Genomic DNA, 16,637 nt, shown 5'->3' with positions numbered 1-16,637 from the left:
CAGAAATAATAAAATTCCTCGCTTATAAACCCCTGGAGGAGGAAGCAACGCCTTGAAGCAACATTCCAACATATTGTTAGTTACAAGCAGGCCCACTAATTCAGATTAACACCATCCGCTTCTGTCTATCTATCTGTATAGAATAAGTAAAAATGCTATATTCTTAACCATATTGGTTTATCTTTTTTAAAAAAAGGGAAGGGGGAAATTGAGTTCCCCTAAGTGTTTTCACTTTGAAAATCTTAATGCACTTCTAGTCATGCAAATTCTTCATAGCTTTCCTGAAAGCTCTAATGGAAACTTTTGGAACAGGGCAGAATTAAAGCAGTAAACAGCTCCATTTTAGGAAGAAAGTGAAGATAACTGCCTTTAAAAAAAATACAGTGGTACCTCGGGTTACAGACGCTTCAGGTTACAGACTCCGCTAAGTCAGAAATAGTACCTCAGGTTAAGAACTTAGCTTCAGGATGAGAACGGAAATTGTGTGGCGGCAGCAGCGGGAGGCCCCATTAGCTAAAGTGGTACCTCAGGTTAAGAACAGTTTCAGGTTAAGAACGGACCTCCAGAACAAATTAAGTTCTTAACCCGAGGTACCACTGTAGTTGTTTATTCAATGTAGAATATATATATATGGAGCATGATAAAAAGTACAAAAATGCAGATACTATAGACATTAATGGTTTAAGGAATAAATTCACAATAAACAATCCCTGTGTACCTGTGTGTGAATATGGGGAGAGAGGAAGGAGGGGAGGAAAGTGTATCTGAAGGAATGGCTTGTGGTCTCAAGGATATGACATTCACCATTTACTCAGAAGCCATATGTGGTTCAAGTGGATTAACAAGGTCGCAGGATTTATACCAGAGTTGGAATTAACCCCAGCCAGTAATCTGGACCCATGGAAGTTTCTGAGTCATCTTTCAGGGAAGCCCCATATAGAAGACATTGCGATTATTCAGCCTGGAACTTGCCAGAGCCTGGAGTTCAGTTGCCAAGTCACCTCTGTCCAAAAGGGGGCATAGCTGGCAAACCTGCAGAGGTGAGAAAAGCCATGGGGGGCGAACAGGGGGAGTGGAGAGGAGCCCCTCCGAAGTTTTGGAGGGAAGATCTTGAGAGGCCAGGGGCTGAGCTGGAATGCAGTAAATAAAATGGAAACATTTCTTTTAAATAAAAGCATACAGGTGATAGAAACTTGGCAAGAGCTGAGCTATTGTTTTGAATAGAACAGAAATACAATTTGAGAACCTATTTATTAACTGAAAACAAGATTAGGTGAGAAAATAAATATAATCAGCCCAACAGTTACCAATAAAGTGCATGTATTACTCAGCCATAAATAAAACTTTCACAAATCCAACTTGGTTAGGAAGCACGCTAAATTGACAGCCTTTATAGCATATTTAACCTGAAGACTGGGGAAAGTCATTCTACACTCCAAGCTGGGTTTCAAAGGATTCTCTTCTGTCAACCGGAGGGAAAGTTCTGTTGAACAAATGAAATGGTTGGAGAGGCGATGGAGGAAATTGTTGGAATGATGATGATGGGAGAGAAATGGAAGATGGGGCCTTGTGTTGGGCTGCGACAGATTGTAATGGATTGCTTCGAAGTCGGTTCAGCAACACATTGGGGGGTGGGAGGAATCACCCCCCAACCGCCCTGTAATTCGCCAGAAGAAAGGTAGCAACCCTATTTTATGGGGTACAAAGAAGCAGAATCTGCAATGTCCCCAACACCTTACAGTTTGGGGTGGGGGTGGAGGGTTGAAATATACTCAGAGTCGCAAAGTGATTTCATGCTCTTTATTCAGCTCATAGTGCGGAGGAGGAATGAATGAAAGTCCCCTCAAAGTATCTGCTTTATATACATTATTTACACAATGGGCTGCCCATGATTGGCTAATTCTGGAATTCTACTGTAAGCCAATCAGGTTGTGGATTCACTTCTATCTGGAGCATGATTGGGTGGTTCCTGCCAACCAATCATACTGCTGCATTGTTCTAAGACCAATCAGACTGCTGCATTCTGAATCCTATTGTTCTAGGACCAATCAGACTGTAGTTTGGATCCTATTCAATTCAGTACATAACAAGGGTGAAGGGGGATACTGGCTCTTCAAGAGTTAAAGGCAGCGATTATATTATGCCGCTAGACTTCCTGGGGGAGAGGAAAAGCGTCACTTCCTACTCCGTTTGTCACATGCGACAAGCTGCGAGGGAGGAGAGTCTGCAGCGCGGAAAACTGTGCCTTTTGCCAGGTAGGAAAAGAGGGATATCTATTTTTGGGGGGGGAGGGGGCTTCTGTTCCAGAGCAGCTCCTTTGCAGGAGAGAAGCCCTCCGGGAGAGGAGCATGCATGGGGCTGCACACCCCACATTTGAGCCCCGAAAGAGCAAAGGACCTCGAGGGCTGCAGGGGCGCCCCAGGAGGAGAGCAAGGCAAGAAGGCGAGGCGGGGGGGGAGGGAGTTTTAGGGTGGGGTAGGAATCCCCCCCCCAAAGGAAAGGGGGCAGGATGGCTCTGGGGAGAGGAGGAGAGAGGCATGGATGTTTTGGAAAGAAAGGGGTCGAGTAGAGAGGGCAGGATTAGACCAAAAGGGGGGGTCTTGGATCGGGGGCTTTCTGCCTGCTGAGGAGATGCTCCGCTCTTGAGCTACAGCCCCTTCCCTTAAAGTAGGGCTGGGGGGGGGGGGGAGGAAGTGGGGGGGGGTCAGCCCTGTCACAGCTCCAGGCTGGCAGAGGAAAGGAAGCCAAAAAAGGAATGTTTTTAATGATGGTGGGTAGAAGATCCTCTTTCAGGCGTGACTCCACTTTCCTCACATGGTGGGGTCCAGGAGTGGGGACTCTCCTCTTTTATCAAGGAAACTGCAAGTGGGTGCCCACACCTAGGCAGGCTTATCTTTCACCAGGAAAATATGTTGGGTGGGAAAATGGCTGCAGGGCCTCTGAGGCTGCCTTTGCTTCTCCCTCCCTCCCTCCCTCCCTCCCTCCCTCGAACCTGCATCTTCAGAGCTCCTCAGGACGGATGGAAGAGGCAGATCCTGCGAACCTAGCAAGGATGGAAGGGGGAAGATGGATGGTTGATCTGGTCCGGCTGCCTCCCCCAACCTCTGACCGTTCCCCTCCAGGACACTCAGAGAGATCTGGTGAGTGGCAGGGAATGGAGTTGGGGGCATGGAGGTTTGGGGAGTGGAAATAAGGAAATTCTGTGGCAAGATAAATCCCTGCAGGCTCCCTTTGCTTCTGCCTGAGTTACAGGGGGTTGGGGGGGGAGGATGGATGGACGGGGAGGGACACCCCCCCAAGTGAGCAGAAAAGACTCAGGGGGGAGAAAAGGCAAGGAGGTCTTGACTGGAAGAAGGGAGGGGAAGAGGACCAATGGGTTTCTGTGTGTCAGAAGAGGGAGAATATGCACAGCAGTCCATTGCAGATTTACTCATATGTAAGCTCCACTGAGTTCAACGGGATATACTTTCAGGTCACTACTGAGCGTACCATGCCGGCCTTAGGAAAGATAGAGGAAGCAGGCAGATTAATTTGGAATCACAAAAACATGTTTAAAAACTGTTGGGGACTGTTGCAGAGGGGATGTCCAGCGGCAGGAGAATATCTAGGGCAGGAGAATTCCCTGCAGGGCTGCTGAGACTTCCTTTGCTTCTTTTTCCGTCCCAGGAAAATTCCGCTTGTTTTGCCTTCTGAGCTCCTCAGGGAGGATGAAAGAGTCTGATTCTCCTGGTATGCCTCTCCTGGTATGCCCCGCAGAAGACCTTAAGGTCCATGAATAATCATAGTTTAGAGGTCCCGGGCCCTAAGGAAGTCAGATTATCCTCCACCAGGGCCAGGGCCTTCTTAGTGATGGCTCCGACCCGGTGGAATGCTCCGTCCCATGAGACCAGGGCCCTGCAGGATTTAACTTCCTTCCGCCGGGCCTGTAAGACAGAGCTATTGCACCTGGCTTTCAATTTGAACTTAGCCTGATCTTTTATTCCCCTTCCTTCCCTCCCCCTTCCCTTTTTATGAAGATTACCCGCTCTGGAATCCCACTGCTAATTCTCCCCTCGTCTCCTCGCTGGCCCAAATAGGACTAACTTAGCCAGCTAGCCCTGGTGATCATCTAATGTTTAGGTGGATGGATTTCCACCTAAATTGATTTTTGAATTCTGAATTTATTGTTATTCACATTTTATACTGTATTTTATGCTGTTTTTTGATGCATCAATTAAGTGTTTTAAATTTGTTGTTAGCTGTATTGAGCCCAGTTTTCTGAACCAGGAAGAAGGGGGAATAAATAAAATTTAATTTTATTTATTTATTTATTTATTTACTTACTTACTTACTTACTTACTTACTTATTACTCTGCAAACCTAGCGAGGATGGAAGGGGGAAGATGGACGGTTGACCTGGTCAGGCTGTCTCCTACAGCCTTTGAATGTTCCCTCCCAGGATCTGCAGTGGGATCTGGTGAGTTCCAGGGAATGGAGAGGGGGGCCTGGGGAGATGTTGGGGGTGAGGAAGCTCCCCTGGCAAGAAAACAAGGAGGGCTGCAGGGCCAGAGCTCTGGACCGGCAGAGATTAAGGATAGGCAGGAAATGAATGTTTTCTAATGGTGACTTGGGCATTGCCAGGATTTGGGGGCTGCTGTCTACCAGCTCCATCTGGTACACAGGCTGAGACCCTACCTGCACACAGTGGTACATGCTATGGTTATCTCCCGCTTGGATTGCTACAATGTGCTCTAGGTGGGGCTGCCTTTGAAAGTGACTCGGAAACTACAATTAATCCAGAAAGCGGCAGCTCAACTGGTGACTGGGAGCAGTTGCCAGGAGCATATAACACTGGTCTTAAAGGATCTACATCGGCTCAGAGTTTGTTTCTCAGCATCATTCAAAGTGTTGGTGCTGATCTTTAAAGCTCTAAACAGTCTTGACCCTGTAGACCTGAAGGAGCATCTCTAACCCCAGACACTGAGGTCCAGCTCTGGTTCCCTGATTGCCAGAAGTGAAGTTACAGGGAACTAGGCAGTGGGCCTGCTCAGTGGTGGCACCCTTCAGATGTCAAGCAGATAAAGAACTATGTAGCTTTTAGAAGACATCTGAAGGCAGTCCTGTATTGGGCAGTTTGATGTTTTATATATGCTGTGGCTGAGGAAACCCAGCCAGATGGGCAGGGTATAAATAATAAAATCACCATCATCATCATCAGATGTTACAGAAAGTCTCACTAGGATGGTGATTTGGATTACATTTTTAATTGTCATCTTCCCTTAACTTTAGCAGGTGATGAACACGACAGTCGTTGTTCTCGGGTCTCATCAGAAAGAACCAAGAATGAAGTCAAAGGAAAGACCTTTCAAGATCAAGAGGAAACAAGACCACAAGAGGAAAACCAAGAAGAAAATAGGAGGTATGAAGGCCTTCTAATGCAGACTGATAACGGCCATCGAATCCCAGTCCAGAAAAAACATCAGAAGGGGAAGAGAACAAATGAGAGACCTTTATGTGGCAAAACATTCCAAAGTAAATCTAGGTTCAATTCACACTGCAGAATCCACACAGAGGAGAAACCGTGTAAATGCTTGGTGTGTGGAAAGAGCTTCAGTGACAGCTCAGGCCTAAAATCACATGAAAAAAATCACGCAGGACAGGAATCATACAAATGCCTAGAATGTGGAAAGGGTTTCAATCGCCACTCATACCTTAAAAGACATTACAAAGTCCACAGCATGGAGAAACCACATAGGTGCTCTGAGTGTGGAAAGAGCTTCAGTTGCAGGAGAAACCTTACAGAACATCAAAAACTTCACACAGGGGAGAAACCGTATACCTGTTTGGACTGTGGAAAGCCCTTCCGTCACAGCTCAAGCCTTGCATCACATCAAAAAATCCACACAGGGAAGAAGCCGTATAAATGTTTGGAGTGCGGAATGAGCTTCGCTCAAGGCTCAAGTCTTATATTGCACCACAGAATTCACACAGGAGAGAAATCTTATAAATGTACGGAGTGCGGAAGGAGCTTTGCTCAGAGTGCTACCCTTACTTCACATAAGAGAACCCACACAGGGGAGAAACCATATAAATGCTTGGAATGTGGAAAGAGCTTCAGTCATAGATCACACCTTAGTTCACATAAGAGAACTCACACTGGTGAGAAGCCGTATAAATGCTTTGAGTGTGGGAAGAGCTTCAGTCAGAGTTCACACCTTACTGTGCATGAGCGAATCCATACAGGGGAAAAACCATATAAATGTGAGACATGTGGAAAGAGCTTTAGTAACTGCACACACCTTGTTAGCCATCGCAGAATACATTCAGAAGAGAAGCCATATAAGTGCTTTGAGTGTGGAAAGAGCTTCCGGCATGATGCGAGCCTTCATATACATCAAAAAATTCACAGAGGTGAAACACCATATGCATGTGTTGAGTGTGGAAAGAGCTTCACTCAAAGCTCACAGCTTAAATGTCATCAAAGAATTCACACAGGGGTGAAACCATATACCTGTTTTGAGTGTGGAAAGAACTTCATTTACAGCACAAGCCTTACATCGCACCAAAGAATTCACACAGGGGAGAAACCACATAAATGTTTGGAGTGTGGAAAGAGATTTGCTCACCGTGCTAACCTTACTTCTCATAAAAGAACACACACAGGGGAGAAACCATATAAATGTTTGGAGTGTGGAAAGAGATTTGCTCACAGTGGTAACCTTACTTCTCATAAAAGAACACACACAAGGGAGAAACCATATAAATGTTTGGAGTGTGGAAAGAGATTTGCACATGGATCTACGCTTACTTCTCATAAAAGAACTCACATGGGATAAACCATATTATGCTAGGAATGTGGGAAAAGATTTGGTCAGATTTCACAACTCATTTTGCATAAGTGAATCAAGAGGGGGTAGTATTTAGATTCTTGTAATGAGGAAAGCAGTTTAATTAGAGCACCGCTAATTTGCAAGATATAAGTTTATTGGATTTGGAAGGACATAATAACCGTTGGGGTTAGCACGCTTATTGAATTTATGGAAAGGCAAAAATACACACAGATTTTTCAAATCATATTGTAAGGAGATCACTTCTTAAAGTTTGGGAGAAATACAAAGATCGGTTGGAGCCTAAAATCCCGTGGTGGGCCTCTCCAAGCAGAGGCCACAGCGGTGAAGGAAAAAAATATGTTGTGAAATTGGCCTACTTATAAAATAATTTTAAAAGAAGATAACAAACTGAAACTTAAAAGTTTTGAGGAATTAAGAGATATTATTACAGATTGGTTCCAATATTATCAATTATTCAAAAATTTAAAGTAGAAAAAAAGAGTTCACCAAGGAAACCTCAAGTTTTGAATCCAATGTAATAAACTCAAAAAGTAAAACTCTAAAGCTTATCGTCTCCTCCACTGGGAAGTTGAGGAGGAAGAAGTTACATCAGTCGCGATAAAGTGGTCTCAAGACTTTGGGTATGTTATAACAATGTCCCAATGGGAAAATCTGTGGAAGAATAATTGGAAATTTACCACGTGCTATGCCATAAGGGAAAATTTTTTAAAAATGCAGCACCGGTGGTATTTAACTCCATGGAAATTAGCCAAAACGTACAAAGGAGCCAAAAGTAACTGTTGGAGATGTGGAGATCAAACAGGCTCACTGTATCATATATGGTGGCAATGTAGCAAAATAAAGAAATTTTGTGAGGAAATCCATTCAGAATTAGAAAAAAATGTTAAGAATTTCCTTTACAGTGGTCCCTTGGGTTAAGAACTTAATTCGTTCTGGAGGTCCGTTCTTAACCTGAAATTGTTCTTAACCCGAGGTACCACTTTAGCTAATGGGGCCTCCCGCTGCCACCGTGTGATTTCTGCTCTCATCCTGAGGCAAAGTTCTTAACCCAAGGTACTATTTCTGGGTTAGCGAGGTCTGTAACCTGAAGCGTCTGTAACCTGAAGCGTCTGTAACCTGAAGCGTCTGTAACCTGAGGTACCACTGTAATAAAAAAGCCAGAGGCATATCTGTTGGGGATCAGACTCAGATATTCAAAAAAATATAAACCGAGAGCTGAATTTGTATCAAAATGGGAGGCCTTTAGAATATATCTTAAACAAAACTATACCATGTTGAAATCTATAGCTACTTTTGAGTGATCTCGGCAGTCTTTATTAATTGCTTATATAAATATTACTAAACTGTGTAAAAATAATATAAAAAATAGTATTTTGGTATGGCAGTAAAGTTATGTAGAAAGAACAAAGGAATAAATGGAAGGCTGGGTTTAATGATAATGAGATTATTATTTTTTTGTAACATGAAATTGCAATCTCAGATTTATGTCTTATTCTTCATCTTAATAATAACAATAGATAGTGTAAGTTATCTTTTCCTCCCCCCCTTCTTAATTTGTACTCTTTATCGGTATTGTCTTTTTGTAATATTTTTTTTCCAGTTCTGTAATAAGCATGGAAAATATAATAAAAATTAAAAAATAATAATAATTAGAGCACCGCTGTTGTGAAATCAGTGGTGTGGAGAGCTTCTTCCATTTCTTTCATTTAAATCCACGTAAATACAGAGATTACAATTACTTCCTGGTTGTTTTTCCTGCATTGCAGGGGGTTGGAGTAGATCAGGGATTGTCGACCTGGTCCCTACCACCCACTAGTGGGCATTTCAGGATTCTAACTGGGCAGTAGGAGGTTCTGAATCCTCCTTCCATCAAGTCCTGGTGGGCGGTAAGGAAATTTTACCATCAAGAAAGATGCATTACTGGCGAGAGCCAGTGTGGTGTAGTGGTTAAGAGCGGTAGTCTCGTAATCTGGGGAACCGGGTTCGTGTCTCCGCTCCTCCACATGCAGCTGCTGGGTGACCTTGGGCCAGTCACACTTCGTTGAAGTCTCTCAGCCCCACTCACCTCACAGAGTGTTTGTTGTGGGGGAGGAAGGGAAAGGAGAATGTTAGCCGCTTTGAGACTCCTTAAAGGGAGTGAAAGGCGGGATATCAAATCCAAACTCTTCTTCTTCTTCTTAAGTATAAAAAGGTTGACTACCCCTGGACTGGGACGCGGGTGGTGTTGTGGTCTAATCCACAGAGCCTAGGGCTTGCCAATCAGAAGGTTGGCGGTTCGAATCCCCGTGACGGGGTGAGCTCCCGTTGCTCGGTCCCTGCTCCTGCCAACCTAGCAGTTCGAAAGCACATCAAAGTGCAAGTAGATAAATAGGTACTGCTCTGGCGGGAAGGTAAACGGCGTTTCCATGCACTGCTCTGGTTCGCCAGAAGCGGCTTAGTCATGCTGGCCACATGACCCGGAAGCTGTACGCCGGCTCCCTTGGCCAGTAAAGCAAGATGAGCGCTGCAACCCCAGAGTCATCCGCGACTAGACTTAACGGTCAGGGGTCCCTTTACCTTTACCTTTACCCCTGGACTAGATGATTCTTGTGGTCCCTTCCAACCCTACATTTGTATTATTCTTAGACCTGGAGTTTCCGGTTCTGGTCTTGCACTATGGCGGCAGCTCTCTCGACCTTGGAGGGAGGCATAAATGAAGGGGTAGGGAACAAAAGGGTTTAAACATTCCTGGAAACCTCCTGGGGTACGAGAGAGCAGGCTGACCCCCAGTCACCTCAACAGCTCACTCCTGTGCAGATCAGCATGGGGGCAGATGGAGGAGTTGGGTCATCACCTTTGCCATGATGCAAGCCCCTTGGACCACCATCAAAAGTGGAGGTTCTCCTTATAATTGGATTTTAATTGGCATTAAGTAATGGCGTGCACTGGAGGAGACGTGGACACTAGAACTTTGCACTATCCAGCTGCATGTTACTGGAAGTCCCTAAGTTTATGATTTGGCATGCCTCTCCAAACACAAAGTTTGCAGAATTACAAGTGTGGATGGTTCGATGTACTGTGTACTTCGACATTTAAAATAAGATTTAAAGCTGTGTGTGGTTTGAAAGGAGTCAAGGTGGGGAGAACCTTGTTGTTTTGACCGATGTCGTTGGGAAACTAGAGCTTAACCCCACCACCACCAAAAAAAGAGTGTGGGTTTAAGAAGGTGTTGACATACAACCTATTTTTAAGAGGAAGGACATTGGCTAAACAGCAAAATGCTACCATGGAGGTGAGAGGAATTTCACAAGGGCACGTGGAAAGCAGTGGTCCCCGAATACTTGGAGAGAAAAACCCTTCCCGTCTAAGACAAAGGAAGAAAGGTTAATCAACTGAAAGCAGAGGCCTGTTGTTTATCTGGAAGTGGGATGGGGGGGGGAGCTGAGTTGAGGAGAACTTAATCTTGTGACTTCAGGTCTGCCCTGAACCACGCTGGAAGGACAACATTGGGACAACATTCCTACTGCCCAAGGTTGCGGTAGGAAAAACATCAGCAGCAGAGATATACCCATTTTGACTCTCCTGCACCCTATCTGCATAACTTAGCAATTATAAAATATGGACACACATTTACTTTGGCAAGATTGAATATACTGCCTTCGGTTGTACATGAGGGACAATTCCAACGAATTCCACACAAAAAATGGTTATGTCCCTGTGGAGATGGCGGTACCGAATCAGTGGCACATTAATTCCAATTCTGGTATAAATCCAGAGACCTTGTTAATCCACTTGAACCACATACGGCTTCTGAGTAAATGGTGAATGTCATATCAGCAGATTCCTTGAGACCACAAGCCATTCCTTCAGATACACTTTCCTCCCCTCCTTTCTCTCTCCCCATATTCACACACAGGTACACAGGGATTGTTTATTGTGAATTTATTCCTTAAACTATTAACGTCTATAGTATCTGCATTTTTGTACTTTTTATCATCCTGCATCTAAATATTCAAGATTGAATAAACAACTACAGTGGTACCTCGGGTTAAGAACTTAATTTGTTCTGGAGATCCGTTCTTAACCTGAAACTGTTCTTAACCTGAGGTACCACTTTAGCTAATGGGGCCTCCCGCTGCTGCCACCACACAATTTCTGTTCTCATCCTGAAGCTAAGTTCTTAACCTGAGGTACTATTTCTGAGTTAGCAATGTCTGTAACCTGAAGCGTCTGTAACCTGAGGTACCACTGTATTTTTTTAAAAGGCAGTTTCTCTTTCCAGTCTATTTCTGAAATTCCTTTGTAATAGAACAGCTACTTTGAGATCTTGTATAGAATGTCATGCTGCTGAACTGCAACTTATTACCAAACTTAAAACCATGGAGAGACCTGGTCTGAACAAAGACATTGGATTCTTATCTCATTATACATGACAAAGCCATTTTTCACCTTCTCACCCCTTGCTTTTTCCTGTAAGACCCATTGCAGTCGTTAAGAGTCGTCAACAGGCTCATCACAGCTATCTGCCAATCACCCATTCCCACCACCCTTCTGAGTAATACCCCTCCCCACCTTCTCACTATATAGAAGGGTCTGGTGACTTCTGTTTCAGTGTATCTGAAGAAGTGTGCATGCACATGAAAGCTCATACCTAGAACCAACTTAGTTGGTCTTTAAGGTGCTACTGGAAGGAATTTTTTGTTTTGACTATGGCAGACCAACATGGCTACCTATCTGTACCTTGCATGACTAGAGGTGCGTTAAGATTTTCAAAGTGAAAACACCTAGGAGAACTCAATCTCCCCCTTCCTTTTTTAAAAAAGATAATCCAATATGATTAAGAATATAGCATTTTTACTTATTCTATACAGATAGACAGACAGAAGCGGATGGTGTTAATCTGAATTAGTGGGCCTGCTTGTAACTAACAATATGTTGGAATGTTGCTTCAAGGTGTTGCTTCCTCGTCCAGGGGTTTATAAGCGAGGAATTTTATTATTTCTGAGTATGCATGTGTTTTTGTGCATGTGCATTTATAGGAAACGTGATTATATTCCACCTTTCCAGGGAAAGGGAACTACAACAGCACACATTTAACAGAATGTATTACTCTGACCCCCATAATAATGCTCAAATATCATGCTTTAATCCATCTAGAAGTTACAAGGAAAAGGTGGGACACACCTGGAGGAAAGAAAGGAAATGCATCATTACCAACTACAATCAAATTACCCAACTGCTACTAAACAAAAGCAATGAATACTGGCCCTCTTTCAATAACTGTTTTGCAGGATCTGACCCCAGGTCCATGGAAGGGCACCTTCTCATATTCAAGAGCACCAGCCAGAAACTTGAAGGAATTCAGAAGCAGCACATGATGCTCAGGCCTGTCCCTGTTTTTCCACACAACATGCTTCCTTAGATAAGAGTGTGACCATATTAGGCCATCCTTTGGTCTGTTTTCAGAGACGAGATGAGCAAGAGTGGTGGAGACCGGCACTCCAATAGGCTTCTGAGAGGGGGAAGAGGAAGGGAGTATGGACCTAGATTTGTGGTGGTTTTAGATGGGATACACCCCAGAAGGAAGGAAGGAGCTGGGAAATAGTGGAACAACAGGAGCAAGATAGCAGGTGCTCCAGCCCTGAACAGAGACAGGAGTCTGTTGTGTTAGAAATATCACAGTAGCCAAGTGACACGATGTCTCTAGTATACTGGAGTCCCCTCCTTCCCCTACAACCAGGCGTGCCCTTCGTGTCACAGAGCAGAAAGCCAAACAGAGAGATTCCATTAGCGGCCCCCGTAGACAACAGGAAGGGACTCAAGGCCAGGAAGTAACTGCTGGGGGCAGGAACACACACTCTAGGCAACAGCTCAGGTTTTTGAGGACGTACATTCCATGTTTCTGTGTGTTTTCGTTGATTTAAATGAAAGAAGCGAAAGAAGCTCACAGCACCACTGATTTTTTTTTATAAAGATTTTTTAAAGGTTACAAAAAAATAAGAAGATATAGATAACAATCGAAAAAGGGGGAAAAAAGACAATACATAAAAAAAGCAAACATCATCAAAAAAAGAAAATACAGAAAAAGGAAAAAAAACAAATCAAACCTTTACATCACATTATTTTCATTCACTTACTTCCTTGACCTCCTCACACCTCCCATTTTTGTATTCTAATTGAATTAAATATTCCAGCAAATCCTTTCCAACTTTGTTTTTAACTTAATAATTTATCTTAATATACTATAATATTGCATTCTCTTCTTTCACCAATTCATTTTTACTTGATTCTTTATATCTTTTCTTCAAGAACCACATAATTTCCCCCCCAACATCTTTCTAACATTCCTTAATTTTACAATATTTCTGAAGATAAACTTTAAATTTCTTCCACTCTGCTTCCACTGACTCTTCTCCTTGCTCTCGGATTGTGCCAGTCATCTCAGCCAGTTCCATAAACTCCATCACCTTCATCTGCCATTCTTCCCGGGTGGGTAGATCTTGTGTTTTCCAATACTTTGCGATGAGCATTTTTATTTATTTTTTTATCATTCTTTTTTATTGGTTATTTCCAAAAAGAATACAAGGTAACACACAAATACAAAAAAATAAAAAATACACAGAAAAAAAAATTAAAAATAATAAACAACAATTATCATTTCCATATCATCCATATAACATAGTCATCTCTTGCGGGACTTCCTTCAGCCTGTCCGTAAATCATTCGAAGCAATAAATAAGGTTACACGTTTCATTACTTATATTGTCATTATGCCGATTCCTAATTCCTGTTTGCTTTGTACAATAACTCTTAGTCTTTCACAGTGCGTCTCTAAATCCCTTTAGCGTTATTTGTCCTTCACTAATACATTCCAGATAATCTACATACTTTTCCCAATCTTTGGTGAACACTTGGTCTCTTATGTATCTTACTTTTCTTGTTAATCTATCCAACTCTGCGTAATCCGACAACTTAGATCTCCACTCCTCCACCGTTGGAGTTTCCCGTAGTTTCCACTTCTGGGCTAATACTACCCTTGCTGCCGTAACCGCATAGTATACCAATCTGCGATCTTCCTTTTTTATCTCTTGTCCTAATATCCCTAGAAGGAAGATTTCTGGTTTCTTTATGAACGTGTACTTTAATATCTTCTTCAATTCAGTGTGTACTTTCTCCCAAAATTGTTTCACCCTTCTGCACTCCCACCACATATGGTAGAAGGAGCCCTCTATGTCTTTACATCTCCAGCACTTATTATCCACCTTATACATTTTTGATAATTTCATGGGTGTCAAGTACCACCTATAAAACATCTTCATGACATTTTCCCTTATCGAAGTACACGCCGTAAATTTTACCCCCTCCTTCCAAAGTTTCTCCCAATCCTCAAACTGTATACTATGACCTATATCCCTTGACCAGTGGGTCATCACCGATTTGACTTCCTCATCACCTAAATTCCAGTCCAACAACATCCTGTATATCTTAGATATAATTTTCACTTTATTATTTATTATTTCTGTCTGGAATTTTGAGTCTTTATCAGCATAACCTCTTTCTTTGATATCTTTACTAAGCATCTGATTCACCTGATAGTGATGTAGCCAATCGTAAACATGTTCCTTTATTTGCTCATACGGTTTTAGCTTCCATTTCCCTTCAAGCTTAGTTAGTAGCTGATCATAAGTTGCCCAATTGCTTCTCATATTAATGGTTTTTATACTCATTACTTCGAGAGGTGAAAGCCAATGTGGTGTTTTCGGCTCTAACAGATTTTGATACCTTTCCCAGACTTCGATTAGCGGCCCTCTAAAAATGTGATTTGCAAACCCCTTGTGCACTTTCCTTTTGTTCTTCCATAAATACGCGTGCCAGCCGAATCTATTATCGAAGCCCTCTAAGTCGAGCAGCTCCGTATTCACCAATTTTACCCATTCTTTTATCCAACATAGGCATGATGCCTCATAGTACAGTTTCAGATCCGGCAGGGCAAAGCCCCCTCTTTCCTTTACATCTGTCAGTAATTTGAACTGAATTCTGGGTTTTTTGCCCTGCCATATGAATCTTGAGACTATCCTTTGCCATTCCTTAAAGATTCGACTCCCTTTAATTATAGGGATGGTCTGGAATAGAAACATCAACCTTGAAAAAACATTCATCTTGATTACATTAATCCTTCCCCAGAATGACAATTTTAGCCCTCCCCATTTCTCTAAATCTTTCTTTATTTCCCTCCACATCGGCTCGTAGTTATTTTTGAATAAATCTATATTTTTGGGTGTTAACCAGATGCCGAGATATTTGACTTTTTTGACCATCTCTATCTGCGATTGTTGTTGGATTGTTTCAATTATCTTTGGGTCCACGTTTTTTCCTATCATTTTCGTTTTTGTCTTATTTAATTTAAATCCTGCCACTTCACCAAATTGTTCTATTTCCTTTAATATTTCCCCCTTTGCGATGAGCATTCTTGCTGCTGTTGTGGCATACATAAAAAAAGTTCTATCCTCCTTTCGCACCAATTGGCTGACCATGTCCAGGAGAAAGGCCTCTGGTTTCTTCTGGAAGGTATATTTAAATACCTTTTTCATTTCATTATAGATCATCTTCCAAAAGGTCTTAATCTTTGGGCATGTCCACCAAAGGTGAAAGAATGTACCTTCACTCTCTTTACATTTCCAACATTTATTATCGGGCAAGTGGTAAATTTTTGCAAGCTTGACTGGTGTCATGTATCACCTGTAAATCATTTTCATTATATTCTCTCTTAAGGCATTACATGCCGTAAACTTCATACCTGTGGTCCATAACTGTTCCCAGTCAGCCATCATAATGTTATGTCCAACATCTTGTGCCCATTTAATCATTGCAGATTTAACCGTTTCATCCAATGTATTCCATTTCAACAGCAAGTTATACATTCTTGACAAATTCTTAGTTTTAGGGTCTAACAATTCTGTTTCCAATTTTGATTTTTCCACCTGAAAACCAATTTTCTTATCCAAATTATAAGCCTTCCTTATTTGATAATAATGAAGCCAGTCTCGTACTTTGTTTTTTAGTTTGTCAAAGCTCTGCAATTTTAATCTGTTTCCTTCTTGTTCAAAAATTTCCCAATATTTCGGCCAATTTGTCTCCATATTAAGTTTTTTCTGAGCCTTTGCTTCCATTGGTGACAACCACCTTGGAGTTTTATTTTCAAGCAAATCCTTATATCTTATCCAAATACTGAACAGTGCTTTCTTAACAATATGGTTTTTAAACGCTTTATGTGCTTTGACCTTGTCATACCACAGATATGCATGCCACCCAAATACATTAATAAAACCCTCTTAATCCAAAATGTCTGTGTTTTCAAGAAGCAGCCATTCTCTCAGCCAGCAAAAAGCGGCTGATTTATAATAAAGCTTCAAGTCTGGCAGGGCAAACCCCCCTCTTTCTTTAGCGTCAGTTAATATCTTAAATTTTATTCGGGGCTTCTTGCCCTGCCAGACAAATCTAGAAATATCTCTCTGCCACTTCTTGAAACAGCCCATCTTGTCCAAAATTTGCAACGTTTGAAACAAATACAACATCTTTGGCAATACATTCATCTTTATCACAGCAATACGGCCTAGCAATGATAACTTCAAATTTGACCATATCTCTAGATCCTTTTTCACTTCCATCCAACATTTTTCATAGTTATCTTTAAATAAATTCACATTCTTAGCAGTCATATTAACCCCCATATATTTCACTTTCTTAACTAATGTTAATCCAGTCTCCTTCTGAAACCTCTCTTTCTCAATCTCTGTTAGATTTTTCTCTAACACCTTAGTTTTCATC

The 16,637-nt window shown here is 42.2% G+C and overlaps 2 protein-coding genes across 9 annotated transcripts in view; both read left to right on the top strand.

Moving 5' to 3' along the window:
- LOC310837370 (uncharacterized protein) overlaps nucleotides 1-6,890 on the top strand; it is a 39,449-nt gene extending 32,559 nt beyond the window's left edge. Inside the window, exons 2-6 of one of the 8 annotated variants that reach the window (XM_083723887.1) lie at nucleotides 868-2,255; nucleotides 3,015-3,140; nucleotides 3,667-3,729; nucleotides 4,364-4,456; nucleotides 5,269-6,890. In XM_083723887.1, the coding sequence (XP_083580013.1) occupies nucleotides 2,141-2,255; nucleotides 3,015-3,140; nucleotides 3,667-3,729; nucleotides 4,364-4,456; nucleotides 5,269-6,815 (1,944 nt within the window). In that variant the 5' untranslated portion in view covers nucleotides 868-2,140 and the 3' untranslated portion in view covers nucleotides 6,816-6,890. Of the gene's footprint in view, nucleotides 1-867; nucleotides 2,256-2,462; nucleotides 3,141-3,666; nucleotides 3,744-4,363; nucleotides 4,457-5,268 lie in introns of those variants that run through there. The other 7 variants (XM_083723884.1, XM_083723883.1, XM_083723886.1 and 4 more) reach the window with 7 other exon arrangements.
- Nucleotides 1-16,637, top strand: part of LOC310837761 (uncharacterized protein) — a 166,720-nt gene that overhangs the window by 27,327 nt on the left and 122,756 nt on the right. The gene's annotated exons all lie outside the window — the stretch shown is intronic.

This window comes from Podarcis gaigeae (genome assembly GCF_964106915.1).
Source record: "Podarcis gaigeae genome assembly, chromosome: 2".
NCBI classification, from domain to species: Eukaryota; Metazoa; Chordata; class Lepidosauria; order Squamata; family Lacertidae; genus Podarcis; species Podarcis gaigeae.
This window is presented reverse-complemented; position numbering and strand designations above follow the sequence as displayed.